Raw genomic sequence first — 27,411 nt, 5'->3', positions numbered from 1 at the left:
AAAAATAAATAAACATCAAAAAAAATTTTTTTTTTAAATGCCAGTTTGGGCTCAGAAGGTCTGGGATGGGTCTGAGCTCCCGCACTTCTAATGAATTCTGAGGGGCTGCTGATGCCACTGGTCCAGGAATCCCAAGGAGTAAGGAAACAAACTAAAGCATGAAGACCTCAAGTCCACCACCCCTTTGGACCTTGGAGACACCTTTTAATTAATTAATTAATTTTTTAAGAGTTTTTTTTTTTATTTTTTATTTTAGAGCGACGTGTGGGAGGGGAAGAGGGGCAAAGGGAGAGACAGATTCTTAAGCAGGCTCCACACTCAGGGCAGAGCCGGACGCAGGGCTCGATCCCATGACCCTAGGATCGTGACATGAACTGAAACCAAGAGTCGGACACTCAACTGACTGAGCCACCCAGGAGCCCCGGCGCCTTCATAGTTAAGTCGGGACACAGGTGTATCGTTTGTCCTTGAAACTTGGGCCATACAACATCCCAGAGCCTGCTTCTGGAGGGGCTAGGAAGCTCTCTATTTCTACAATCCTGCCCTGACTCGGCACGGATTTATTCAGTCCTCACTACGTGTTGCCAACCAGGCTAGTCTGATTGCTTGCTGAAAAACTATTCCTGTCTTCTCTCATCTTGACAAGGGGCTCATGCAAAAATCGTCAACTGACGGCAGGGTCGGCTTCTCTCTCAGCTTATCACGGCTCCCCCGTGCCTCCTATTGCCTCCAAACACACCTGGAGAGGGGGAGCGGGTGGAGCCAAGTGGCAGAAACTTCCAGATCTGGCTGTGTTGAACAAATTAAGGTGGTTTTTTTTTTTTTGGTCTGGCTTAAGAAGGGATCCGTTAAAGAAAACTCGGTGGGACAAGGAAGAGCAATAGAATTGAATTGCCATTCGTTGCTAAGCTTTGCAGAAGCAAGGCAGAGACTCTTTACAACAGAAGTTTTAGTGTGATATCCTTTCTGAAGAAAATTTTAATTTATAGGGAATGACTACAAGGACACAGAATTCAGGCTGAAGATGGGGGTGAGGAATTGAAATAAACCTTTTGTTTCAGGGTGTGTGTGTGTGTGTATATATACAGCAAAGCCTGGGCTGGATTTATGAACAGGTGGAACAGATTGCCATCTACATGTAAAAGGAGGGGCCCTGGGAAGCCCCCCACTCTGGAACCATCTAATATTCCTGCACTCCCATCAACACCCTCCATTTCTTTATTTGTTCTTTCGTTTTTTCTTTCAGGGGGATTAAAAAGGATTCAGCTTTTCCAGAAGCTGGCCCTCTTGTAGGGAAGACAGACCCATAAACAAATAATTACACTATGCCGTGATAAACAGCTCCAGGGACCTGAGAGATGGGGGTTTTCCCACTGCGTGGCGGGTCCTAAGAAGGATTCACACAGGAAGAACGGCTTGGGGTTTATCTGGCAGAGGGGAGAGCACGGGCAAAGGTGCTAAGGCAGAGGATGTCCTCAGCAAGGCAGGTGTTCTGAGGAGAGCTGAGGCCAGAGGACATTTCTGGAAGGTTCCGTGAGCCATGCTATGTGATTTTTGCCGTGGGTCGGCATTTCCCAAAATATGGAGCAGTAAGTCCCACAAGATGCTTTGAAATAGAAAATAATCCTGTGGCATAAGCGCTGTGATTAATATTGCATAATCTTTCTCCCTGCCCCCGCGGGCCTTCCAATCACACGTTGGCTCTTTAAACACCCCTATGAAGCCTCACACCAAAGAAACCTCCTACACTTGTTCAACCCAGGGTTTCCCGAGATTATTTAACAGCACATAGATCCCTTTGAAAGTGCTTCTGTCAGAGTCACTGAGCTCTTTGGGGGGTGGGGATGCTGTAATGTAACCAAATCTGTGTTTTCTATACAAATTGCATTCTGAGGTTGCCTTGTACAAGCTGACCTTCCTCCCTTGCTCTTTGCACCCCACCCCCACAAACACCATGGAAACCCTGGTCCGGCCACCACTGCTACGGCTCTAGCCTCCCTGTGGCTGTCCTTGCGCCCCACCCGTGTCGGGCAGTTTCCCACGCCGCCCCCAGGGTAAGTCAGAGCCTCGGTCACAGGGCTGCTCACATCCCCGAGAACCCACCCCAGCTCCTCCCCTTGGCTCCCAGCCCCCACTGCTCCCCCCTGCCCACTCTCTGCCCTCACGCCTCCTCTCCGGCCCCTCCCTCAGCCCCCAGTTACAGCAGGGGGCTGCTACCATGGAAACAGGCCCTGGCACTTCTCTGACTTCTGCCCAGGCTGGAAAAAAAAAGGGGAAACGTAAAGACAGGAGGACAAATGCAGCCCACGAGTCTGGTTCTCTGCTTCTGCTGGCAGGGGCATTTCAGAAGCCCTGCACGCTTGCACGGCTCCTGCTGTCTTGCTTCTGAAGGCATGCCCAAACCAGGAGGGGCTCTGGGCTGTGATCCCCGAGGAAGAGGGAGCAGGGCCGGGGCCCTGGGGAGGCGAGGGAGAACTGAGCCTCCGTGATGGTCCGTGCTCCATTCTGGAGACCATAAGTCTCGTCCCCGTGGGTGTGGAGGAAGCATGGAGTCCTCTCCTTAATATCTGAGACACAAACTGAAGTCGGGACACAGAGGCCAAGGAGGGGACACTGGAGGCAAGACAGCCATGAAATAGGCGGTCCGAGAGTCAGCCACCGTCCTCAGCCCCAGAGCTGGGATTCCCAACGCCCGCCCCCCATTTTAGCTGCAGAGGGGGGAGCCTCTTTAGGGCACGGGGCTGGGCAGTCAAGGCCAAAGGGGATCAGGGCTTCACCGTCAGATGCCTGGGGCAGGAGGAGGGGGGAGTGCCGGCCACACTGAGTGTGCTCAGGACCGGCCAGCGCTGACCGAGGGACCTTCTTTATGGGACAAGCCCCAAAATCCTATCAGTCCACAGTGAGCCCCTCGTTCTTTACTTCTCTCTGGGCCACACACACAGACACACACACACACACACACACACACACACCACTCCTTTTTCCAGCTACCTTCTAGAAGCCTTCCTGTCTTCTCTTCTATTAACACACTTGAGTCCGTGGCATCTCTGCGCAGCCCCCTCTTCGGTTCGGGCAACCTAGCTCCGCTGTGCTCTGCTCGGACCTTCCTGAGAGCGCTGGTGGCTCCTTTCCGGACAGTTCTGGGCTTCCTCCAGCCCTCTGGTGTCAGGCGCTTGTGAACCCTCTCGGCCCTCACTGCGTCATCTTCCATTTCCCTCCTACCGTCTCCCAGGTTTGTCCTGCAGCCGCCGATCTCACATCCAGCAATCTCTCCAGATGGTCTTTTGGTTCAGACGTGCCTCTGAGGCTGGATGACAAAGGACGAGGAGCCTGGCTGTGGGTCCTCGGGTCCTGGGGGTGACTGGGCGGGGCGAGGGGGTGGGTAGTGCCGAGGCATGGGAAGAACCCCCCAACTCCAACTGTACTGTCATCTGGAAGACTTTGGGGCAAAGACCAGGAAGCTGCCACGCTATTCCTACTCCGTGGAACGGGTGTGTCCTTGCTGACTCCTGGGTCCAGGAGACTCTGAACTCACACCGAGAACATTGCTAGTAGCAATGCCTTGCCAAAATCGTGGAAGGGAGGGGAAGGTAAATGTTCCCTTCGTGGGCCCCCAGACCTCCTTGATGGCCAAGACTGGCCAAACAAACCAGCCACTGGCCAACCGGCTCCACCGCGAGATGGCTTGATCAGATTGAGATGGGATGCAGACTGCCTTCCAGGGTAGATGACAAGGAGGGCAACGGGGGAAAGCGGACATTCAGGGGGCAAAGCGCCTTTCTCAGGTCCCTCAGACCTGAAAGGCTGTCCTCTGAAGCCCGCCTTGGCCAGTCAGCTAGAACGTGTGGGTTCTACAGCCACAGCCCTGCTGTGAGAAGCACTCACATGATGTCGGGAAATTCTGTTCCCAAGTCCCTTGGTTTCCTCCCTTCCTGGCAGAGTCATGCGCCCGCCTGGAGTCACCACACACACACATACACACACACCGTGCACATGTGTGCACACAAGCCTGCCGTAGAGCTGTGTATCTTCAATACAAATCCTATTGAATACAAATCCCAAATTTGCACTGCCCCTTTCTCTCCAGGTATAGTGGGGTCCCAGACTTGTGACGACCGCCCATGGGCACACGAGGCTCACGGTGGGCAGTGAGGGCAGAGCCTTTTTTTTTTTTCTGGAACTCAGCCCGACTGAAAGTGGCAGTCCTTTTTTGTCTCTCCTCTTTTTCATGGCTTGTAGGATGAGAGTTGGACACAATGACATCTTTAGAACCTGCTTTCTCCAGGCAACTGTCCTTACCATGCTCCTTACCATGTCGTTTAGGTCCTTACTGCCCTTCCGCAGGGAGCAAGCCATTTGCCATTCTGTCCAGGGTCTCCGGAATTCGGTTTCCATGTCAGGGACACCGGACATCGCCACACATTTCAGGATAGCTAACTGGTGGTCCCCCTGGGGAGTGTCCTTTGTCCTTTGTGGCTACTCATATCAAACCGATTTTGGTTCAATGCTTACCAACTGGGAAGAAATCTGCTCAGGGTACTCTTTGTTTTACTTCAATCTGGCAACATAAAAATGAGTTTGGGTTTCTTTTTTGAGCCTTCTATAAAGGGTTGAAAAACATATTGGCTCTGGTGCCCTCTGGTGGCTAATCCCAATCACGCCATCTCCCCAGAAATTCAGCAGCTGCTGGCTGGGGAGGGGGGTGTGTTCGCAGGACAGACTGTGTGACACGTGCAGGTCTGCTCCCCTGCGAGCGTTGGTTGGCACTGGTTTTGCTTTGGTTCCACTAATTTCTCCAGTTACAGAATTAGGCATTGTCCTAATTTTCCCCTTCAAAGAACTCTACATGGCGAAGCAATTTCAAATCGGAAAAATGTTCAACTCTCCCGTCAGTATCCGGGGTCTGCCTAGAAAATGGCTTATTAGGCTGTGACCGTGCTGTTTGCCATGCTGTGTAACTTGAGGTTCTCGCACTCGCCACTGCTGAAAGATGACAGGCACTGAGGTACAGGTGATGCGTTTTCACACATGTTCCCGTCGCTGGCTCCCAGGAGAGATAGGACATACTTCTGCTTTAGGGGCCATACTACCAGGCAAAGCTGAATTAAAAAAAGTAAGTCACGGGGCACCTGGGTAGCTCAGTCGGTCGAGCATCTGACTTTGGCTCAGGTCACGATCTTGCAGTTTTTGAGTTCGAGCCCTGCCTCGGGCTCTGTGCTGACGGCTCAGAGCCTAGAACCTGCCTCAGATTCTGTGCCTCCCTCGCTCTCTGCCCTTGCCTCACTCGTGCATACGGTGGAGACTGAGACATAAGGGACTATTTTCTTTAAATGCCACAATGGCTTCTCTTCCCGCAAAAGACCCTGACCACTGCTGGCCAGAAAAAGGCCCTAAATTTGGGAGATCTTCTTCTGTTCTAAACAATACGGTGTATTATTTATTATTTAAAAATAAAATTTTTTAAGTTTGTTTTTAGTAATCTCTACTCCCAGCCTGGGGCTCGAACTCACGACCCTGAGATCAAGACTCACAGGCTCTTCCAACTGGGCCAGCCAGGTGCCCCTGTTCATTATTATTAATTAGTTGTAAAGTAAGTCAGATTGGCCTCAGCAGTCCTCCCACCCACGCCTTGTGTTCTTCCTCACGTGATTAAAGACCGTGTATAAGGCCGCCTACACGGAACACCGCTTCTTAAGACCGTGCCCATTCCCCAGGCTCTTCTCTTTCCAGCATGGACGAACTAAGCCCGTGGGGGCGCTTGCTGTGAATCAAGAAAAGCATGTCATCGGCCACCGTTCGTCCCTCCTGCTCTCTGGAGGCCCGCTGGCCTCTGCAATGCTCCCCAACTTTCTCCTCCCTGCTTGCTACTGTTTCCCACCTGGATCCTTCTCAGCCTGTCTTCGAGCTGCCTCAGAATCAGAACCCTTTCCAAGTCTCCCCGCTTTGGGCTCCATTTGGCAGCCTGGGCTTCCACCGGCTTCCACTGGAGCGTTTCTTCAATTGAATCTCGGCTCCAAATGTTGAGGGTCTGCCCCTCTTCCTCGGGGAGCCTTACTTCACACAGTGCTATGCTCCTCACTTGGGAAGTAAGGAGGCAGGATGTGGCTGTCGGTTCTCAATCCAGAGCACAGGGGTTCCGAGGGGCCTCCAAAGAGAACTCCCAACCACTCCTTACACTCCGAGGGTCCCCCTTTGATCAGTTTTTTAAACCGGGCTTCTAAGAAACGTTTCTTGTGGGGGGTGGAAATTGCAAACTTAGGAAAAGTTTACAGAAAAGTTTCAGAAAAACAACAGACAAGATGATCTAATATCCCTTCTAAAGCTCTCAGAATTCCCTTCTCTCCCACCTCCTCCCACTCCTTGGGAGGGAAGGCCGTAAGTGATACTTTATAGACATTTTGCTCTGGGCTCCAGCCATCAGCTCCGGTAATGGGTCTTGGGCAGCTGTCCCGGGCCAGATAAGTCACATTAGAGAACAAAACCAAGGGATTGGATTTCTTTTTAAATTAGGAGAAAAACGTGCAATGAGTTCCCGGAGACTGTTAAGACGCTTTTAAAAGATGTCTTAAATAATCACGCTCTTAAGCTTGTCTTAGTTTTTGAAACTTCTGCTTTGTTTTGGTACAAAGTTGTTCTAAAGAATGGTATGATGTCAGTGTCAGTGTCAGCATTGGTGTTGGTGTCAGGCTGAGGCAAGAGGGGGAAAGGACACCAATGTTTATCACCAATGTTTATCGCCTGCATAACGAGCTTCAGGGCCTGGATGTCGATTAACGGCGGGGGGGGGGTGCGGGGAGGAGGGGGAATCCTCAAGACATCCTGTGTCCCCATCCTGTAGATCAGTGCTTCCAGAATTTAAAGTCACGTGACCACATAGCTGGTAAGATGAGAACTCAGCATTCAAACCAGGTGAGCATGATGCTGAGTTTACAGTGTCCCCCAGAGAACATGGGGTCTGCCCTACTTAGGAAATGCTTCTGAGGTCCAGAGAAGTCCCTTTATAAATAGCATGGTATAATTTCTTTTCTTTTAAAAAAAATTTTTTTTTTATATTTTATTTATTTTTGAGAGACAGAGAGATAGCATGAGTGGGGGAGGGGCAAAGAGACAGGGAGACACAGACTCCAAGGCTCCAGGCTCTGAGCTGTCAGCTCTCAGCTGTCAGCACAGAGCCCGACGTGGGGCTCAATCCCACAAACCGCGAGATCATGACCTGAGCCGAAACCGGACGCCCAACCCACTGAGCCACCCAGGCACCCGTAATTTATTTTCTAAATGGGGAAATTTGTCCAGGAGAAAATGACTAACTAGATGGATGCTAGGATAGCCGGCATAAAAACTGCACTGTCCCAGGCAAACCAGGATGTAGGTCCCCCATCCCAAGGGCCAGACAAATGCCTATAATACAAGAAGCACTGGGAGAGTCAGAAGCAAATGGCATGAGCAAGATTTGAACCCAAGTCTCTCTCTAAAACCCCTGTTCCCACCACCTCTTCTACTGAGGTCTCATACCTGCCCTATATTAGCGCCGGGGCAGGGGCTAGACAACTAGGGCAGCCCCCTCCCCGACCCCGAGCCTACTGAAGCTTTTCAAACCAGCCAATTCCCAGCTTGCCTTCCCTGCCTCGCCCTTTCCTTCCCCGGAAAACCAGCTAAAAGCCGTGGCTCATGTTTTCCCCACACTCCTTCTGCCTCCTGGCTGACCGTGGTGCCTCCCTGTGGGGACCCCAGGGCCTGGCCCTCTTGGGGACCGTGGGCAACAAACCTTTTCAGTGGCCATCGTTTTCTTTTTCAATCTAGAAAAGGACTGGCATCACCATACCTGAACAATAACAAAACCCAAGGCATGCGTCCCTTCTAAAGTCACTTGCCGTCTATTCCCTCCTCGAAACAGTCTCCGTGCGTGGGAACAGCAGGGGCGGGCCAAAACCGTGGTAGCTCCAACCCAGAACTTTATTTTCACCAAGAACCACAAAGAGCCTGCTTTCTCCTCAATGGCGGTCGCTCAAAGCAGAGAGAAGGCACAGTGGTTCAAGAGATGACCCGGGAAAATGCTGCAGGGCCGACCGGGCATATCCCACACTGGACAGAGCAACACCCCACACTAAACTGGGAAAACAAAGCCATCACCACAACCAAAGTAACTCATCACTGCTCTCCCCCAGCCATGTGCTCCTGAAACCACCACCAGGAAAGCGTGGGAGTTGCCTGAAGGGCTTTTGTGGATAAGAGAGAACGGAAATACATTAAAAATATGCCAATCGAATCCACTGCGCTCAAGTACAAAAAAAAAAATTTTAAGAGGCTTCTAATAGTGAAGCTATCAAAGGTAGAAAAATGGAATATTCATAATTGAAAGAAATCCCAATAATGCTGGCATGGTCCCCCCCACCCCCCCCCACCCCCGCCGGCGCGGTCCTGTTAGTAATTAATCTTGAAGTGCATTTCCAGAGTTCTTGTTTGTTTCAAAGTTAGGAAACAAATGTGTTTCCCTGCGAGAACAAAGTCCATAAATATTTTATGTAAGGGACAGAAGTGAATTGAATTCACCCCGAGAACATCTATCATCCACAGTTAGGACAAGAAACCTACCTGCCCACATAGCTCCCCAGTATGTGTGCCCGGCAGGTGTTTGGAACCCCGGGGTGGAAGGGAACGTGCTTGGTTTTTTTTCTACTCACCCTTTTGCTAGTGTTGCTATGCCAACGTCAGTTAACTTCATTCCCACACCTGTAGGAAGAGAGAGCGGAGATGGGATTTGTGTTTCACGGGGGTCCTCAGAAAGGACTGGCCACCTCTTCCGGGGCTAGGGGTAGTGACAGCCTCACGGTCAAGTTCTTTCCTACGTAACACACTTTTCCTCCTCATTTCCATCAGCAAAGGCCACTTTCTGCCGAGGCTGACAGCCTTTCAGACATACGTCGGGCTTTGTGGGATGACAATGGAGGACAGCAGGTCTGTGACGGCAGCTGAGGGGAGTTGTGTCTCGTGGAAACCAATGGTGGGGTCTGCCGCCCCAGGCCACCTGAGCCCTTTGTGGCTGGGGGAGTGATGTCCTCTGTCCACCCGGCCCGCGCCCTCTGCTGGAGGAGGGAGGCCGGTAGCGCTCTGAGGGACTCTCGGACTTGTCACTTGTCCCAGGAGCTCTCTGCCCAGAAATGCTCAGGTCGGGGCTGCGGTCCGCTCCACTTCTAAACCGAAAGTGGAAGCCCGTGCGCAATGGCAGGTGGCGTGGGCGTGGGCCGGGGTGGGGGGGGGGGTGAGGTCGGCAGTGAGAAAGTTCAAGGTGGCATCTGTTCAGTTCAAAGCCCAGCTCCAGATATGGGATTTCCCATCTCCATTAAGATGGTCTCCCAGTTGAGGACAGAAGATTTTCTGAGTTGGCTTTAGGCCTGGGGGAAACACTCCCGAGCTACGTGGAGGCTTTTAACCACTGGTCTGGAGATGCTGACGTGTGTCACCCGTGGCCCAACCCTTTGACGCTTCTCCTAACCTCTCTCCATTCGCCCGTTGGCAGGGCCGGCTGCCAAAGCCAAACAACCAGAACGGCGGCCGGAGCCTTCCGCTCTGGTTCAGCAAAGAGCCACACTATCCCTGCTGGAATCCAAGCACACAGAAGTGGAGAAGAGGCACGCTCTGGGACAAATCTCCCCAGACAAGAGGCAGTGGAGTGAGCACGCCCGGCTCACTCTATGTCCTCAACCTCTCCCAGATCTGGAGGAAGACGCCCCTTTCCGGTGCCCGGAGTGTGGGTGGCCTCTGGCCTTTCCCGACTCTCCCTGCCACACCAGGAACCAATTCAGCCACTGTCTCTCTAGGCTGATGGCTACGGGCACTTGGTCCAATTTAGCGGACCTCTTCCTCACGCTCACTCACGCAATCTAGTCACAGGCCTTCTATGGCAGGGCCTAGGGTCCACGGTGCCACCAACCAGTCTGTCTGGCTTGCCTCCTCCTCTCTTGCCCCTAACTCTTATCCTATCCAGGCCTGTGAGTGCTGTATCCCCCACGGCCAGCAGATGCCCTGCCCACTGAGAGGCCCGGCCACACGGAAACCAGTCTGGGCTGTGGCCAAAGGAACAGGCAACCATCTTCTCCGAAGCCAACCCTGAGGTTAGACGTGATGGCAACCTAGCTCCGTGGGTCTCGACTCCCCGAAGCGCCCTTTTCTGGGGCCCGGGAAAGGAAACCTAATGGGTTAATGCTCTGACGCAGTAGCATGTGCCCGGAGCGTGGCAGAAATCCAGGCCATGCTGCTATTCAGGCCGGTTAGGCAGACAGACGCAACGCGCTTTTCTGCAGCGCACCTGTGAGCTAAATCAGACACGGCACTTTGGGAGAGCCAGCGGGCAAGTTCAAAGGCTCTTTCGCAGCCGGCGACTACTTCACCTCATTCTTTCAAAGCTGCGAACAGCTAGAACGTATGTAGAAATGCTGCACATCGCCTTTATTACAGGGACTGTGCTTTTTAATAAATAAATAAATAAATAAATAAATAAATAGATAGATAAAGACACCAAATTGTAAAAACCCTCTTTGGATATCTTGTTTTTGGGGAAAGCCGTATTTAAAAATCACAGCTCCGCGCTGTACCGAGGGCCAATTTTAAGAAGTTATTTGGCACAAGGGTCCTTGAACTTGGGCATTGCCTTTCCTGCCTCTCACGATCACCAGCAGTCACTTACAGTTTAGAAAACCAGAATGTAATTTTGAAAAGGAAACCTCTCTCTCTCTCGGTTTAATGATGTGCTAACCCATGTGTCTCCAGGAAAATAATTTGAAGTCCAGTTGGGGATAGCGGTCATCTGCAGGTTGTTTCCGGTGGAAGGAAGGAAGTAGGCGGCATCAGAAATTTGTTCTCCAGAACGTGAGTCCTTGGGTCTTTTGGGCGACAGCTTCCTAGGAACCTTAGTGGTTGGTCCCAGCAGCGGGCAGATCCCAAGACCAAATCACAGGCGGGACTTTGGCTCCCAAGCTGGCAGGACCCACGGCGATCCTGTCAACAAGCAAGCCCAACCAGGCAGGGGATAGCTTTTAAGAGTCCAAGAAGGTGGGGTGCCTGGGTGGCTCAGTCGGTTAAGCATCTGACTTCGGCTCAGGTCACGACCTCGCGGTCCATGAGTTCGAGCCCCGTGTCGGGCTCTGTGCTGACAGCTTGGAGCCTGGAGCCTGTCTCAGATTCTGTGTCTCCCTCTCTCTGACCCTCCCCCATTCATGCTCTGTCTCTCTCTGTCTCAAAAATAAATAAACGTTAAAAAAAAAAAGAGTCCAAGAAGGTAATAGTTGAGTTCGGGTTTGCTTGGGGTTTTGTTTAGTTTTTCCATCCTAATTCCAGTGTCTCAGTAAAATTATAAAATGCACAGGTTATTTAGAAAATGGATGTGCTACCTTGTGCACAGCAATGATGACTAGAGAGAGATTTTCCTCAGAAGCAGAGAGTAAATAAACATTGTTATGATACACTGTGCCAACACATTAAACCGCACATGTCACTTACAGAGAGACGTAACGTTTCACTACACTTGTTTACAAGTGCCTGGAAGCGAAACTAGCTGTGCATGAAGCTCCAGGGTGTTGCTTTTCGCCAGAAGAACGATATTTATCGCGAAATTAACTCTGAAGGAGAAAAGATGGAGGGGCCATCAAGAATTGCACAGCCAGTGTCTAATGAGAATAGATAGCTGTGTATTAAGACCGTATGTGTGTGTGTGTGTGTGCGTGTGTGTGCATGTGGCAGTGAAGTCTCTTCAGAAAGTGAGCAGACATGACTGCCTTCAATATGCAGACTGGCCCCATCTGCGAGACTGTAGCATTGCATTTCCCAGCTGGTCTTCAAGAAGTTCCTCGCTGGAAGCTTTAACATCAGGAGACGCTTGCAAATCTCTTGCAAATTGGTAGATTTGTGGTTTAGTGGAAAGAGCTTGGGTTTTGGAGTCAGAAATCACAGGGGTGGAGTCGTGGACCCCTCTGCTTATTAGCGGAGTGACAGCAGGCAATTAAAGCACCGTCTCTGAGCCTCTGTTTTCTCATCTGCAAAATGGGATCATAATGTGCTTTGCAGGGTCATTATGAAGATGGCACAAAAGTCGTCAGAAAAAATGAAGACACAAAAACTGGTGACCTCCAAGCACGGTGCATAGCCTAGTTAATTCTATTGGGCCAGTGCGAGTCCCCTGGTTTTGACACTGAACGAGAGTCACGTAAGACGTTAACAGTAGGTGAAGCTGGGTGAAGGGCACACGGGGAACTCTCTGAACATTTTTGCAACTTCTTGTGTCTCTGGTTATTTCAAAACAAAAAGTTAAAATAAATGGGGAGCACTTATGGTGCGGCAGTGCTGTGCCAAAAGTTTACTATTCTATTTAATGCTCACAACAACCCCACGTGTAAAGCACTGAGGCACAGAGGTAAGTAATCTGCCCAAGGCTAAGAGCTAGCGAGCTGGGGGCGGGCGGGGGGCGGAGGGGACAGAACCGAGACGCGGTCTCGCTCTTTAGCACCAGGATCTAGGTAGAGCTTGAGATCCTCGTGTGTGACCACGTCTGACCTACAGCGGGCATGCAATTATAGTTCGGATTTTTCTTCACGGCATGATTATTTGGAAAGGAAGAGGAAGAGGAAACCCCCTGTGGTAGAAGCCGTTCCTGCCCCACCCAGTGCCCTCACCCTGTTTCCGTGCACACTGGCTTCACCTCCACGGGCCACCAGCATTTCTTTGCCTGAGAACTTTCTCTGATCACGGGAGCCTGCTTCGCTCAGCCTGGCTTATCCCCGTGCAGGTGGCAAGTGCAGAGGAATTAACACCCCCGCCAGGACTACCCTTCCACTGGTAGCTACAGGCAGAGGGTGTGCAAATACCCCCATTCCCTCGTTCCTTGGGTGCGACAGTTCCGAGAAGCGTGCTCTGCACAGGCTCCCAGCGTCTCCCCAGCAGGCATGAGCTTCAGCAACCCACAGAGGGAACTGGTCGTATTCTAAGGGACCTTACTGGCCGCCTTCCCACGGCCTGTCACATTTCTGCACTCTCCTAGGTGTTTCCTGAGATCCTGTCCCAGATATTAGTATCTGGACATTTGTGGCAGTGAAGGATTCACCTTACCCAAATAAAGGCCCAATCCTTGCCCGACTCCTGAGAGGTAACCTCTAAAAACATGGCACCTCTCTTGGCGGACCCCAAACCGCAACTTGGCTCAGGGCCGTCTCTGTGGGTAACCTAATTATGATAACGCCACTGCATGCGACAAATGCACTCCCATCAGTTTGTATACAAATTCAAGGTGCCGTAAATGAGCTAGGGGAGCTTGAAATCTAAACCGAACTGTGAAAGACCCTCTCACTTACTACCCATGAATTATCAGGCACCTGGCTGGCTCAATCGGTTGGTGTCCAACTCTTGACTTCGGCTCAGGTCATGATCTCACAGTTCATGAGTTCGAGCCCCACAGGGGGCTCTGCGCTGACAGTGCGGAACCTGCTTGGGATTCTGTCTCCCTTCCTCTCTGCCCTCCCCCACTTGTTCTCTCTCTGTCTCAAAATTAAAAAAAAAATTTTTTTTAAGTTTTTAATTTAAAAAAATTAAAAAACAATTTAATGTGTCTTTTGGAACAGCCAGATTTTCATAAATACTTCAGAATTGCACCTGTTGAGGACATAACAATAAAGCCAATCTTTAGTTGCCTGTGGTAATAGGAAAGCATTATTGGCATGAATTAAAATGTACTTTTTTACTCCATTTGGCTGGTCATTTCAGATTCTTTTGTCAGACCTTGTTTGTGTGTGTGTGTGTGTGTGTGTGTTTTAATGTCTATTTATTTTTGAGAGACAGAGCACAAGTCGGAGAAGGGCAGAGAGAGGGAGACACAGGATCCAAAGCAGGCTCCAGGCTCTGAGCTGTCAGCATAGAGCCCGATGTGGGGCTTGAACTCACGGACCACGAGATCACAACCTGAGCTGAAGTCGGATGCTGAACCAACTGAGCCACCTAGGCACCCCTGTCAGACCTTGTTTCTGAGGAGATACTAATAACACCCTCTGCTGGTAAAGACTCTTAAAGACATGCAGCAGACCTCCCCGCCTCCCCCTGGCCACATCCCCAGGAACATTCCAGGTCCACAGCATCCCTGGAGCCCGGGGCAGGCTGCTTTCCTCACCCTGCATGTCCGTGACCAGGAGGCAGCCGCTCGTTCTCTGGTACACCCAGTGCTGGAAGGTGCAACACTTCTGACCAGCCTCCGATTCTCTTCTCAAGAAGTTTATTTCCTTCCCGTCCCGGATGGAATACTTCACAAATTCTCCAATCAGCTCCTCCTCCACTGTGGCATAAGGGATGTTGTTCTCCGGTCGGTGGATAAGAAAAATAGGGATTATCCTGGAAGAAAAGACAGCATGTGCACACGTCACATTCTCAGGTGGTAACAAAGACGGGGGGGGCGGTGTTCTGTCTTCACTTGGATTAGCAGGGAGCTGCGGAACCAATCCCTGGGTCCCCTTAGATGTAGGCTAACCCCTCACCGCAATGATTGTTCAACAGGTGAAAAGATGTATTTCTTTCATATTTTTTTCATTTGTTCCTAGAGTTGGTCAGAAACTCCTCCTGGGGGGTGGAGTTTAGTCGCCCACGTACAAACGAATGTTTTCATTACAGTCATATCTCAGTGGCCCGCCAGCCATGTGTCCACCCATCATATCCTTTTCTTCCCTTCCTCCCTTCCATTCAGTCAGCAAATACTTATTCAGTGGTTTCCAGGTCAGTCTTCCAGATGCTGTTCCAGAAAACAGTGAAGAACACAGGGGCTCTGCTTTCAAGGATCTTACATTTAATTTTTTTTAAACGTTTATTTATTATTGAGAGACAGAGAGACACAGAGCATGAGCAGGGGAGGGGCCGACAGGTGAAGAGACACAATCTGAAGCAGGCTCCAGGCTCCGAGGCATCAGTACAGAGCCCGACGCGGGGCTCGAACTCACAAACCTCGAGATCGCGACCTGAGCCGAAGTCCGATGCTCAACCGACTGAGCCACCCAGGCGCCCCGCAAGGATCTTACATTTAAACGAAAGAGGCAGGCAACAAATATGTACGTGTGCTACGTGAGAAAACAAAGCAGTGAAAAAGCGCTAGGGAGCTCAGGGGTCAGGGAAGGGCTGCTATTTGACTGAGGGAGATCAGAGGGGCCTTGCTAAGAAGAACGTTTGAGCAGAGACCTGTAGAAAGGGAGCTAGGGAGCCATGAGGGCATCTGTGGGAAGAGCATTCTAAGTAGAAGGAACAATAAAGGGAAAAGGCTGGGGCAGGAGCATTCTGGGTGTGTTCTAAGAACAGCAAGGGCCCAGTGTGTGGCTGGAGTAGAGTCAGCAAAGGGGAGATAGGAGTAGCTGCGTGAGGCCAGGGAGGGCATAGGAAGCCAGACCTTGTGGGGTCTGGAAGGCCATTTGAAAAACTCTCCCCTTTACATCCCTTTGGATGAGGAGCTACCGGACGGTTTTGGACAAAGGACTGCCGTTATCACACGTCTGTGTTGCAGACGACCCTGTGGAGACGGGACTGTGCAGGAGTAAGGACAGGAGCAGGGAGGCCGGTGAGGAGGCCGCCCGGTCGTGAAGGCAGCTCCAGTGGAGAAGTGATCAGATCCCGAATGTGGCTGTCAGCACAATCCGTTCACGGTCACCCCACCCTCCCACCACCACCATGACTATGTCAAACCTGCTCTTCTCTCCTCCGACTGCCCGCACCTCCTCCCCAACCTCACTTTCAGCTGATGACCTCGCTTCCTGTTTTACTGTGAAGGCTGCAACAGTAAGAAGAGAGCTTCTAAGAGCTGCACGGTCCCGCCTCCTCGGTCTGTGCCCGTATATTCCCCTCCCCTCCCCCACTGTGGACGAAGCCTCCTGGCTCCCCACCCCACCCCAAAACCACTTCTTCCGCTGGTGCCCTGGATCTGCCCGACCCCTCTGGTGCCCCAGGATGTGGCTCTAGCAAGCATTCCCCACATTCCTGCATCCCATTTTCCTCTGGGAAACCGACTCACTGCCAGTGGCATAGCCACATGCTGAAATAGCTCCGGGCAGCCCGTGGGGCCCATAACCCACTCAACTTCTGACTCAGTTTACGTCAAAACCCAGGTCAGTTGCAGACTCACCGTCTGCCATCCCTCCCCTCCCTTTGTCTCTTGAACCCACTCAGAGATGCTCTCCCACTAAGGAAGCTTCGGTCAAGGGCACCAGCAGCTTGTGTTGCAGAACTCTGTGTTGCAGAGTCTAACGGTCTCTTCTCGGCCCTCGTCTTACTTGCCCTCAGGAGCGCCTGACACGGCTGATCTCTCGGAGTCCCCTTCCCACTGCTTCCAGAAACTCCCTTCCTCTTCGTTTTCTTCCTGCTTCATTGCTTCCTCTTTCCCTGGCTCCTTCACTGGCTTTTCACTTCTCCCCAACCTCTGACACGCCCCGGGACGGCTCTCCTGTCTCTGCCCACACCGGCTAGTGACCTCCTGGCTTGAAATGCGATCTATATGTCGACAATTTCCACCCGGAAACCTCCATCCAGACCTCTCCCCTCTCCCCCACTCACATTCCGGCCTCCTCCTCTCTGTCTCCGATCGATGTCTCCTAGGGATCTCAAATCTAACACAGCCCAAACTGAACCGCTCACGTGTCCCCAAACTCCTAGCTCGGTGGCTGGCGACTTACCCTCCCTTTCCGTTCATCCGACAGCATCTACTGAACAGCTTGTGCCAGAATCTCAAAAACCTCACCAGGAGAGCAAACATGAAAGCGAACATGCTTTGCAGGGACAACCGCTGGGAAGGGCGCACAGTGGAGAAGCTTCCAGCTCCCTACTCTTAACTAAGGAAGATAGGCAGCAGGCTCTCCAGGAGCAGTGCAGCGGCACGCGAGTGGTAAAGACCGAGTAGAAATAAGCTGGTAGGAGGCGAAGCGGGGGAGCAAAGCGGGGGAGCACCGCCCCTAGCTTCGTGTCCCTCCTGCTCACTCAACGCACGCACACAAGCCAACCTGAGCCGCTCCCCCTGGTCCCCGCTTCCCCCCACCGTACCTGAACTGAAGCTTCCTGACGCTTCTCCCTGAGTTCCACCCCAGGGACGCACTGCCGGCCCCTGCCACCCCCCAAACACAGCTACTCTGCACCGAGCAGGATGTGAGGTCACAGCTGGCCATTCCCATTCATCACTGAGCAAGGAAGAAATCGCATCAGAGCTTGTGGAAGGATGTGCCTGAATCCGCCTCGGCTGCTACTCACTGCGGAGAGGCACAGGGTCCGCAAACCATTGCCTGCGGGCCAAATCCGGTCCGATGCCTGTTTACAGCCCACAAGCCAGGAATGGTTTTCACACACGAATATTTGGAACTGATGTGATCAGAGGGGAACACTAACTCTGAACCCCAAGGGTAAGCAAAGTTGCTTTAAAAAGTTAGCAAAATGGGGCGCCTGGGTGGCTCAGTCAGTTGAGCGACCAACTTTGGCTCAGGTCATGAGCTCGCAGTTCATGGGTTCGAGCCCCATGTCAGGCTCTGTGCTGACAGCTCAGAGCCTGGAGCCTGTTTCAGATTCTGTCTCCCTCTCTCTCTGCCCCTCCCCTGCTCACATTCTGTCTCTCAAAATAAATAAACATTAAAAAAATTAAAAAAAAAAGAATTCCATTCTTCTCATTAGTAAACTTATATACTAAAGAATTGAATTCAATTATTATTATATTTTGAAACTTATCAACCAAGATTTGTAGATACTGGTTTTCTTTCTTGTTATGCAAGTATCAACATAATAGCTTCTTTTTTTAAATTTTTTTAAAGTTTATTTACTTTTGGGAAAGAGAGACAGAGTGCGAATGGGAGGGGCGCAGGCAGAGAGGGAGACACAGAATCCGAAGCAGCTCCAGGCTGTGAGTGGTCAGCACAGAGCCCGACGTGGGGCTCGAACTCACGAACTGCAGGATCATGACCTGAGCAGAAGTCAGACGCTCAACTGACTGAGCCACCCAGGCACCCCATAATGGCTTCTATTTTGCCTACTGGCCCACAAAGCCTAAAAGAGTAATGATCTGGCCCTTTACAGAGAACATCTGCCAACACCAGGTCTCAAGTTTTGTCTTCTATTGGCTACTATCACCTTGACTCTTCATTTCCTCTCTCTGCCCCAAGGCTACAAACATGGTCACACCTCCTCATTTTAAAAACTACGATCCAATGTGACAATAAATTTCATACATTGAAAAAAAAAACCAATTTGACAATAAATTTCAGATATTGGAAAAAAAAAAACAAAAAAACTACGATCGTCGATCATCCCTTCCATTGATGGGTCTCTGCCCTCACATTTCATTCCCCTTCCCTGGCTTCCTTCGCTTCTGTCACCATTTGGACGAGTGAAGTCCATTTGTAGCCCTGGCCCTAATTCCAATGTACTCTTTGGCCCAGTACCCCTCATTTTACAAAAATCCTGCTTGCTAAGGTCACTCATTCTGATGGCTTTTAGTTTTCTCAGTTAAAAAAAGCTTGGATTTATACTCAGCCTCCTCTCTCTTCTTATTCCCTATATCAAGTTTGTTAATTGCACCTACTTACTGAATGAATATCCCAAGAGCCCTTTCTCTCCTCTCAAACTCCCCATGGCCAGCGGTCACGTTCTACCTCCACTGCCCCTTCCCTGGGCTGTAGCAACACCTCTCCGACTGGTCTCACCACAGCCAGCCTCTGGACCTCCTCTTTCACGGACCTCTTCTTCTGGGGGCCAGCCCTGATGCCCCCACCATTGTTCTGTCCCCCATTTTCACCGCCACCCCCAGGTGGAAGCGTCTTGGTGGTCCCTGCACACAGAAGCATCTTGAAGCTGAGAAGCATCTGAATCCTCCCACCTCGACACGTACACAATCACACTCAGGTGCTATCTCTAAAATCTGCTTGCATTCATCTTTTCTAACATGGTCTCAAGTGTAGAGGCCTTGAAGAAGGCAGTATGCGTGCGTGTGTGTGTGTGTGTGTGTGTGTGTGTGTGTGTGTTTCCTGGTGTCGAATCCTCTGATCTTGATTCAATGAACATGGAATTGGGAGCAGAGGCCTCTGTGAGGACCCTTATCCTTCCGTATGTTTGTTATTATTCAGGCACCCACAAAATTCTTCCACTGTATGGAAGGGAAAGGTGTTTACGTATCAAAATGTCCTAATCTATCTTTAGGCCGGTGGCACATTTGTGGGGGCGCTGATGATGCTAATTAGCCCCTGTGTCCCTCACACGCACAGGCCCTTTCCAAGTCCCTTCACCAATCTTTGTTATTCATAAGCTTGTGCTGTTTTCTTGAGAAAGCCCCCAAACCGTAGGGTCCAGCCACACAAAACCAGAGGGCTCTGTGCATTGTGGACAGCTCACCTGGTTGACCCTCTTCCTCCTGGAGAAGAATTCTAGGGTTAAGGACTATATAAAGGGGGCCGGAGAAGACAGAGAATGCACAAGTTCCTGTAACACAAAACTATAACTCACTCCAGATTGCTGCCTGAGTGGATTGAACAGAAAAGCAATTTTGTATTTTCTCTGCAGCATGTTCATTTTTCTTGAAGTTGCTGAGAAATGTTTGTGTTCTAAGTAAGTATGCTAAGCATCTCTTGGCAAAGAGCAGAAAGCATTAGACTTTATATATAATATGCCCAACACCCCACCTCAGGGAGAGTATTTTCCCCCATTGTGAGTCCACAGGGTCAATGTAAGCAACGATTCCTTCCTTCTTTCCTCTCCCAGTTTCTACTGATACATAAATGACTGTTGTGTCTGAAATTTCCAACGTGTCCTGGCTCTTTCTCTTCCCACTTAAACATGATCTCGACCAGATAAACCCACTAGTAACCAGAAGCTCCAGACACCCAAAAATCTGCATGACTCAGTCAATATTTAGCCAATGAGTGGATAAAAGTAATCACTGTAATCTGTCTCTGTAGGGTTCCAGGAAATGGGTACCGTGTTCCTACGCTCCTGATACCCAATTCATTCTTCGTAGACATGACACCATATTTTATTTTCATCATAGGGTAATTGTTTTGTGATATTCTTGTGTTCTCTTTTCTTTGCTTATTGTTTGCCATGAAGTAGATACTCTTTACTTTTTATTTAACATGCTACATTTATCACATTCATTTTCTATTTTCTATCGAATTATTTTCTATTTACTGTGATACGTTTATCAAATCCATCCATCCACCCATCCATCCATCCATCCACTGATTTAAAGAATATTTATCAAGTATCTCTCTATAAGCCTCTGGCAACCTAGAGAGGAACAGGATAGCAGCCCAGTGTGGCCTCATGGCTTCCAGACAGAGAGACCAGGCAAAATGCTTGTCCCACTGGTCCTTCTCACCCTCTCATCCCTCCAAGTCCCCAAGAAACCAGGGTGATAATACAAGAGACAGTAAACACACTCACTCTGGCACTTCTCCAAAGCCTTCCAGAGGCTGTGCTTCGGCAGCATAGATCTTGGCATAGTATCTGGCAGTATTTTGGACATAGCATTCCTACATCACCCAAACACAAGGGAAAGACAAGTGAGTAGAAGAAATTCAGAGTTGCCGGTGAAGCTAATCAGACTTCCCAGTAAGTCAAGCCAATGGATTCCCCAACCCACCCCCTGGTTGCAGGCACAGAAGCAACAATTATTGCAGACTCGAGTCGTCCACTTGCAGAGAACTCTGAGACTCGAAGGAACTATCCAGGTAAAGCTCAAGTGGTCTCTAGGACCAGGCGTCCTGAACTATCAAATTTCTAGAACGCACATGGCTGAAATTCATCCTGGGCTAAGGGGACTGGCCCCATGGCAGGATGTCGGGCACAGCTCGGAGTGTGCTGAGCTCTCCCATCTGAAGCTCTTCTTCAAAGGTGTAATTAGAGTTGTGGGTAGCCAACATCTTGGGAACACTGTTGGCTTAGGAAAGGGCAAACTGGATTCTGCTTTCTACTCAGTGGGGTCTTTCAAGAGGGAGTGTGGACGCTGGGGGCTTTCCCTGACTGGACCAGATGGTACTTGAGATGGAAAAAATATGTAGTGAAAGAAAAGAAAAAAGAAGGGTTGACTTGGAGGAGGAAGGAATACGATTGGCAAAACTGTACTCAAAAGAGGGGCTGCCTTCATGAGCCCCAAGTCCCACCGGACCTCACCACACCTAAGACAATCCTGGAGGGCTAGTGCTTGATGGCCCCTGAGAGATTCACTGAAGTATAACCTATTCATTTTATAGGTAATAATTTTAGAAGGGTGCCTAGCTTGCAAAAGAGCTAGACCCAGCTGTCCTGAAAGCTTGGCCACTGCTCTGGGTCAGGCTCTCGATACTCTTGGTGTCAAGACTGAAATACTCAGGGGCGCCTGGGTGGCGCAGTCGGTTAAGCGTCCGACTTCAGCCAGGTCACGATCTCGCGGTCCGTGAGTTCGAGCCCCGCGTCAGGCTCTGGGCTGATGGCTCGGAGCCTGGAGCCTGTTTCCGATTCTGTGTCTCCCTCTCTCTCTGCCCCTCCCCCGTTCATGCTCTGTCTCTCTCTGTCCCAAAAATAAATAAAAAACGTTGAAAAAAAAATTAAAAAAAAAAAAAAAAAGACTGAAATACTCAGACCAAAGTGGGAGGCAGGGAGGGAAGCCCATGTTCTCTTCTTGTCTCAAGGTTCTGTGACTCAATAACACAGGGAGATGGGAGCTTAGCTAGAGCCTTGGATCAGTCTCCCTTCATAGCTTATAGGCTAACATTGACCCAAACTCAGGAAGGCAAGAAACAGGACACCTGCTGCCCCCTCTGAATATACCCAACCCCCTTCCACAAAGTAAACAAGAATCTAGAAACTATGCCCTTGGGGATGCTTGGGAATCCTGGCATCCCTGTAGCTTGGACCCCCCGCCTTCCACATCATCCTGTGTCTGAGTGGACTCAAGGACCTCATGGGGCTTCCTAGAAACAGAAATGATCCCAGCCCAGGTCAGAGGCGGTGAGGGGCCTCCAGACACAGGGTGAGTCCCATCTGGCTGGCATGAGGGCAAGAAATTACCCCGAGAACTCAGACATGGTTCCCAGCATTCGGGCTTGATCCAGGGGCTCCCTTACAGCCATACCCCAAAGGGAGAGAAACACCCTCTTGGAGACACTCCCAACAATTCTGAGTCTGACTTTCATCTCAGGCTCTCGTGGGTCCCCCCCTCACACCCCACGTGACTCTGTAGGGCAGGTGGACCCACCTGGGCAGCGAGTTTGTAGTTCCTCTGGATGAGCTCATCGTTGTTTCTGGTCCCGTAGGCAACAGCGTTGTGCACCTTGAGCACGCAGGCGTGGCCGGGCTGGAAGACGGGCATGAGGCCCTGCATCACTTTGCTGCGGAAGGCTTTCCGGTGGACCCCTTCTCCAAAGTGCAGCTCCTCCGTGGCGATCTGACCTCGCAGGTGGTCCCCAAAGTAGCTGTCCCTGAGGAAGTCTTCTCTGAAGATGAGTTGGCTGAATTCAATCTCTTCACATCCTAAAACACACCTCACCTTTAGTTGGGCAGAATATCCCAGCCCCCATCCTGCTTCTTGGCTCATGGTTGTTCCCACACAGGGACGAGGACAAGGCTGGCCTGTAGAACCTGGAGGGGAGACCACACGGAACTCCCAACAGAGAGAGGCACAGCTCAAAGATGAGAAGGGGGTGGGGATGAGTCCTCCAGGAGGCAGGGAGATCGGTATGAGGCTCCAGTGGATCTCACTGGAGAGGGGAGAAAACTGGTGAGGGCCAAACTGGGGAGACCAGGAAAAGAAGTTTAGACAGATCTGGAAAATACAGACAGGACCACGAAAGGTAACTAAAGACAAGCTGAAGTGTGGAGCGGGGAGGAGGAACCAACGAAAAGACGTGACAGATCAGTTTCTCAGCCCTTTTTCTCATGACTGCCCCCTGAAAGGAGTCTTTTCAGACTTTTTTTTAATTGATCCCCCTCCCCATAAATTTCAATCCCACAGAGGTCCTGTATATCCGTTTATGTGTGTATATCTGTGCTTCACACACAATCAGAGTAAGTTTTTTTGCCTCCTCAAGAACCAATTTTTGTCTTCTCAGGGGCAATACCATTTCCCCATGCTGAGAATGTCTGTGGTAGCTATAAGAAATAGGTAGGCAAGGACAAAACAGTTAAAAAGAACCTCCTCTGAGGAGACACTGGAAAAAAAAAGCCTAATTATTTTGGATTTATGTGTAAAAAGAAAAGTAGAATTATTTTTTTCTAGCACCGGGTTTTCTCATAGTGGATTCTCCACGTTTCAGGTGACCATGGATGCAATCGGAAGGTTCCCTTCTAACCTAGAGATGAACAGGTCAGCCTTCTGGTGGGCTGAGAGAAGAGAAGAAGACAGCTTTCAACGAAATCCGTTTGGTTAGAGTTCTTTAGCGCCCTTTAATCTTCGAAGTCGATGAAGACTCACATCTTTCTGAATGTTTAAAAGAAGAAAGAAACCACAGGTCGTGTGAAAATCTCACTTCACGTTTCTATTTAGACTCTTTAGAGAAACATTTTTCTCTGCTTTTAAAAATATTTTCAGGTCACGTGTTTGAAGAGCAGCCAGTGACTGAAGCAAGCTACTAAAGGTATACAGGGATGAAAATTATTGTCCAAGAGTATCAATGAACAACTAGGCCTCGTTATTGGCAGAAAGAAAGAAAGGGAGGGGGACTCAAACAGTAAAAGTGCTGGGGGTGCCTGGGTGGCTCAGTGGATTGAATGTCAGACTCTTGATTTCAGCTCAGGTCATGATCCCAGGGTCACGGGATTGAGCCCTGTGTTGGGCTCTGTGCTGAGTGTAGAGCCTGCTTAGGATTCTCTCTCTTTCTCTCTCTCTCTGTCATCTCTAAAAGAAAGAAAAGAAAAGAAAAGAAAAAGTGCTGAAGATGCCTGTGGCAAGAGCGTGTGTAGGAAGATCCTCCAGGATTTCACGATGGTGAGCAGGAGCCTCAGGCCAAGTAACCTGTCCCAGGTTTCTAGAAAGATCTATGGTGGAGAAGCAGGGGAACAGGCAGGCAATTGGGACACTGTCCCAGACAAATTAAAAAAAAAATGTTTCTGATGTTTATTTATTTTTGAGAGAGAGAGACAGAGACAGAGACAGAGCATGAGCGGGGGAGGGGCAGAGAGAGAGGGCGAGACACAGAATCCGAAGTGGGCTCCAGGCTCTGAGCTGTCAGCACAGAGCCCAATGCGGGGCTCGAACTCACGAACCGGGAGATCGTGACCTGAGCCAAAGTCAGACACTTAACTGACGGAGCCCCCCAGGTGCCCCCCAGGCAAATTTTAAGAGATTATTTATCATAGATTTCATCTTTAGTGACAGAACTAGAAAGAAAATTAATTTACAGAGAAGAGTATAGGTTTCTTTTTAAGTTAAATTCAAAAACTGGATCACTTAGAAAAAGGGATGCTTTTTATATAACCCAAATCTTAATTCTAGTCACACAAATGATTTCATTTTAACAATTTGGCCCCTAATACCACTTAAAGAATATAGGAAGTGTTTTATGTATACAGCCCAATAAATATGAATTATATTTATCCCATTCTATTCTCCTTCAAAATCCCCAAATTCCTAAAACTCAATTATTATTAACAACAACAACTGCACTGAGTACTTAAAAAAATGCATCAGATTTAATACAAAAGTTGTTTCCAACTGTGTGCTTAGAAAGAAGAAGGTAATTTTTTTTCTATAGTACTGTATTGGGTATAATTAACAATCTTGTCTATAATTTCCAACAGAAAGTCTACTTAACAAAGATAAAACAGTGAAAGGAAAAAAATAAATCTTAGGACTTTCCTTTGAAAGCCCCATGTGTGATCATTAAATTGTGCTAGCTTGTGTCTTATTTGAACCATCATTCATTTTTGGGCTTTCCCACGAGCTGGGTTTTATTAGTTTTTAATTAGAGCCCAGCCTGTAAAATGTTATTTGTTCCTCCTCTGGAGAATTCAACTAATAAAATGTTTATCACCAAATAAGAAAGGTGATAAAGAAGTTATTTGAGGCTTCTTCATCCGAAAGATCAAGGGGACCGGGACCAGTGCCAAAACGCCAAAGGAAAGCACCAAAACTCATCTTTCATTTCCATGAAGATGCGAAGGAATGGGGTTCTCCTAGGACCCCTGACTGTCTTTGGAATCTGCTTAGTGAGTCAAACTGGGAAGTAAACCGAAGCAACAAACCAGGCTGTGTCAGTGCCAGACGCTGAAAACCCGCTGCAGAGGGGCTGGACGCAAGCCTGAGGCTTAAAGGAAGGAGTCTGACCCCAAGGCCCCCACCGACACATCCTCAACAACTGCGCGCCCCAGTCTGATCTTTCATAAATACTACACCTCTGCATGTTGGTAGCCTCACGCACTTATTCCAGGCCTCGCCACCAGCTTGAAATAGCTCATGAATTGTCATTCATTTCCCAGTCATTCCTGCGCTCTCCCCTACTTGGTTGGAAGAGTCGATGGGGATATTGTTTCAACCCTTGATTCCAGGAGCGAGCTCTCGCTTTGTGGAGTGGCCCATGTCCTTGGACATCCAACTCGGGTCAGCTTACCTTTAATATCCTGCTGATTCGCAAGTTGTTTCAGAACTAGAAGAAGACAAAGAAGAGAGGGTCTTCAGTGCAAGTGGGCATTCTGGACGGGGGCTGGGGAGGGGGGGGGTGCCTCGTGGTTTATCGCCTGAAACGGAGAGGCTGAGGCTTACCTTCAGCGGTAAGGTTAAACTCAGCGGTCGCTTTGCCGTAACTGTTCTTGATGCAGCAACGGTAGATGCCCTGGTCCTTCTGACCGGCTTGGACGATGGCCAAGGACACAGCCGAGGTGTCGTCTGCCCTGCAATAGGGGACGTGAATGTTGGAACGCTTCATCGTTCTGAAGCTGCATTTTTCTAACACACTTAAGGAGAAAGGAACAGGTGCTTCCCTGCCCTAACATTTGGGGCTAGTGGGCTGGCTAAAGAACAAGGTCTCGATAAGCTGTTTGCATAATTCATTTTTATCTGTGGGAGATGATTGGTGCAATTTTGCTTTAACATCCTCTCTCCAAATAGGCAATAGGAATCAAAACCATTTGGGAGCCTTGGCTGTGACCTGCAGAGCCAAGAACCGGAAATGTGAATTCTGGGGGCCGTCGTTAACATTTCTGCTCAGAATTCACCTCAGTTACGTTACTGACCCAGGTGCTCTGGGCTTGAAGGAGACCTGAAAGCTCTAAACCAAATCTAGACACAGACACAATACGGGACAAGCGAAAGGGGGTCTTTGCTGTAAATAAGGACCCGTGGCTGAGGGTGTTTTTGAATAGGGTACTCTTCTAGTGAATACTACCCATCCATCCACCCGCCCCAAACTATTAAGTTCCAGGCACTGTGCCACAAACAGAAAAACCAGTGGTGGTGGTGGTGAGGAAAGAGAAGGAGGAGGAGGGGGAGGAGGAGAAGAAGAAAAGGCAAATGGGTGCTCCCAGCTCAGTGCTGCCCAGACAAAATGAAGCCAACGTCGGTCAAGTGTAAAGGCCTGGCCACATGTCACCAGTAAATGGCAGGCCTACTAATGTATGCTCCCTACAGGGAGGCTAGGTTTTCTGAAGACATCTCAGATGGAAAATGGACCCAAAAGATTCAAATGCCAATTCTGAGCTCAGAGCAAGATTGCCGAAAACCCTACTGGTTAATTACCCTTGGCTCACAGCTACAGAAAGTGCTTTAAATGAATGATTAGTGCTTCTTTTTATAAAGCTCTAGGGAGTGGTCTTGGTTGTTTGTTTTTTTTTTTTTAAGCCAAGCCACTTATCCTCCATTATCACTCTTCCTAAGCCATACATAAGACAGGCAGGGTAATGGCAACGTTTTAGGCTGCGTGGCCTCATTCCATCTGTCACAATCCAGTTAGGTTTTCTGGAGGGATGTTATAGAAATTACAGTTCGTGGGGCGCCTGGGTGGCGCAGTCGGTTAAGCGTCCCACTTCAGCCAGGTCACGATCTCGCGGTCCGTGAGTTCGAGCCCCGCGTCAGGCTCTGGGCTGATGGCTCGGAGCCTGGAGCCTGCTTCCGATTCTGTGTCTCCCTCTCTCTCTGCCCCTCCCCCGTTCATGCTCTGTCTCTCTCTGTCCCAAAAATAAATAAAAAACGTTGAAAAAAAAAATTTAGAAATTACAGTTCGAATCCGGCATCACTATGGCATTTGGAGCATAATTTCCAGACGTATGCTCCAAGCAAACGTATTTGATTTAGTTATACAAAAAAACTCGATTTTCCTTCCTTTTTCAGGCTCCTTGCAACGAGATTAAGGGGACAGGACACCTCCCGTGACTCAGGGGGCTGAACGGGGACTTCCCTCAGCAGAAAGAAGCAGCTGGGGCTTGAGTTATGCCCACTGAGCCAGGTGATCTGTTTTAGAATAA

General features: G+C 49.8%; 1 protein-coding gene across 10 annotated transcripts in view; it reads right to left on the bottom strand.

Annotated features, from left to right (window-relative positions):
• Positions 1–27,411, bottom strand: part of ALPK2 (alpha kinase 2) — a 118,043-nt gene that overhangs the window by 5,505 nt on the left and 85,127 nt on the right. For 9 of the 10 annotated variants that reach the window (XM_058691952.1, XM_058691955.1, XM_058691957.1 and 6 more), the window contains 6 exons: positions 25,715–25,842; positions 25,563–25,598; positions 22,214–22,488; positions 20,422–20,510; positions 14,150–14,367; positions 8,682–8,730 (listed from right to left, as the gene is read on the bottom strand). In XM_058691952.1, the coding sequence (XP_058547935.1) occupies positions 8,682–8,730; positions 14,150–14,367; positions 20,422–20,510; positions 22,214–22,488; positions 25,563–25,598; positions 25,715–25,842 (795 nt within the window). Of the gene's footprint in view, positions 1–8,681; positions 8,731–14,149; positions 14,368–20,421; positions 20,511–22,213; positions 22,489–25,562; positions 25,599–25,714; positions 25,843–27,411 lie in introns of those variants that run through there. The other variant, XM_058691959.1, reaches the window with a different exon arrangement.

This window comes from Neofelis nebulosa, chromosome 11 (assembly GCF_028018385.1).
Source record: "Neofelis nebulosa isolate mNeoNeb1 chromosome 11, mNeoNeb1.pri, whole genome shotgun sequence".
NCBI classification, from domain to species: domain Eukaryota; kingdom Metazoa; phylum Chordata; class Mammalia; order Carnivora; family Felidae; genus Neofelis; species Neofelis nebulosa.
Note: the sequence above shows the minus strand (reverse complement) of the source record. Positions and strands in the feature narration are given on the sequence as shown.